Source organism: Haliaeetus leucocephalus, unplaced genomic scaffold (assembly GCF_000737465.1).
Source record: "Haliaeetus leucocephalus isolate CR32 unplaced genomic scaffold, Haliaeetus_leucocephalus-4.0 Scaffold468, whole genome shotgun sequence".
Lineage (NCBI taxonomy): Eukaryota > Metazoa > Chordata > Aves > Accipitriformes > Accipitridae > Haliaeetus > Haliaeetus leucocephalus.
This window is the reverse complement of record NW_010972904.1, coordinates 6997-8120: the sequence shown is the minus strand read 5'-3', so window position 1 is coordinate 8120 and position 1124 is coordinate 6997. Positions and strand designations below refer to the sequence as shown.

Genomic DNA, 1124 nt, shown 5'->3' with positions numbered 1-1124 from the left:
CCTGAACCCATCCCAGATATTTGGGACCTCTCCTGACCCCATCCCAGATATCTGGGTCCCTTTCTTGGACACCTGGGTCCCGGACATCTGGGTCCCCTTCCTGGATATCTGGGTCCCCTTCCCAGACACCTCGGTCCCCTTCCCGGATATCTGGGTCCCCCTCCCGGACACCTGGGTCCCCTCCTGAACCCCATCCCAGATATCTGGGTCCCCTTCCCAGATGACTGGTCTCCTCCTGACCCCATCCCAGATATTTGGGACCTCTCCTGACCTCATCCAAGATATCTGGGTCCCCTTCCCGGACACCTGGGTCCCCAGCTGAACCCATCCCAGATATTTGGGTCCCCAGCTGAACCCATCCCAGATATTTGGGTCCCCCACCCAGATTCTTGGGTATCCCCATCCCGGATTCTTGGGTCCCCCCTCACCTGGAACTTGTTGGTGGAGTTGAAGGGCAACTCGGCCACCTTGGGGAACCGTCCCCGCGCCTCCGACACCGACCCCACCGTCACCTCGGCGAACTTCAGCAGCGCCGTCTCCGAAGCGTCACCGATGACCTCACGCTGCAGGGGCGGGGCTTAAGCGGGTGGGGCTTGGGGGGGGTGAGGGGCCCATAACCCTACATAGCACCCCTATGGGAGAGGTCTTGGCCCCTATATGCCTTTCCGAGCCCTATATAGGGCGCCTATGGGGGTCCTTGTGTTCCCCTTTCAGCCCCATATAGGGCTCCTATAGGCATCTATATGACATTTCCAGCCCCTATAGGCATCCTGGCCCCTATATGCCCCTCCCAGCCCCATATAGTGCCCCTATAGGAGTCCTGGCCCCTCTACATTTCTCCCAACCCCATATAAAGCCCCATAGAGGGTCCCTACATGCTCTCCCAAGCCCCACAGAGGGTCCCTAGATGCCCCTTCCAGCCCCATATAGGGTCCCTATACAGCCCTCCCAGCCCCCTATAGATCCCCTATAGGACCCTATATGTGTCCCACCTTGGCCACGGGGACGTTGTCTTGTCCCGGCTTGAACTGGGCCCTATTGCAGAGGGTGACGACGCGGCTCAGCATGGTCCACGTCTCCGACGATTGGTCGAAGCTTTGACCTAGGTGGGACGTAGAGGTTGG

The 1124-nt window shown here is 59.8% G+C and overlaps 1 protein-coding gene across 1 annotated transcript in view; it reads right to left on the bottom strand.

The window, feature by feature from the left end:
* The window catches only part of LOC104836597 (potassium-transporting ATPase alpha chain 1-like), a gene marked incomplete at its 3' end in the record, with an annotated part of 7156 nt that overhangs the window by 2801 nt on the left and 3231 nt on the right, over positions 1–1124 (bottom strand). Inside the window, exons 9-10 of the mRNA XM_010575267.1 lie at positions 993–1102; positions 429–563 (exon numbers count right to left, since the gene is read on the bottom strand). Of these exons, the coding sequence (XP_010573569.1) occupies positions 429–563; positions 993–1102 (245 nt within the window). The remainder of the gene's footprint in view (positions 1–428; positions 564–992; positions 1103–1124) is intronic.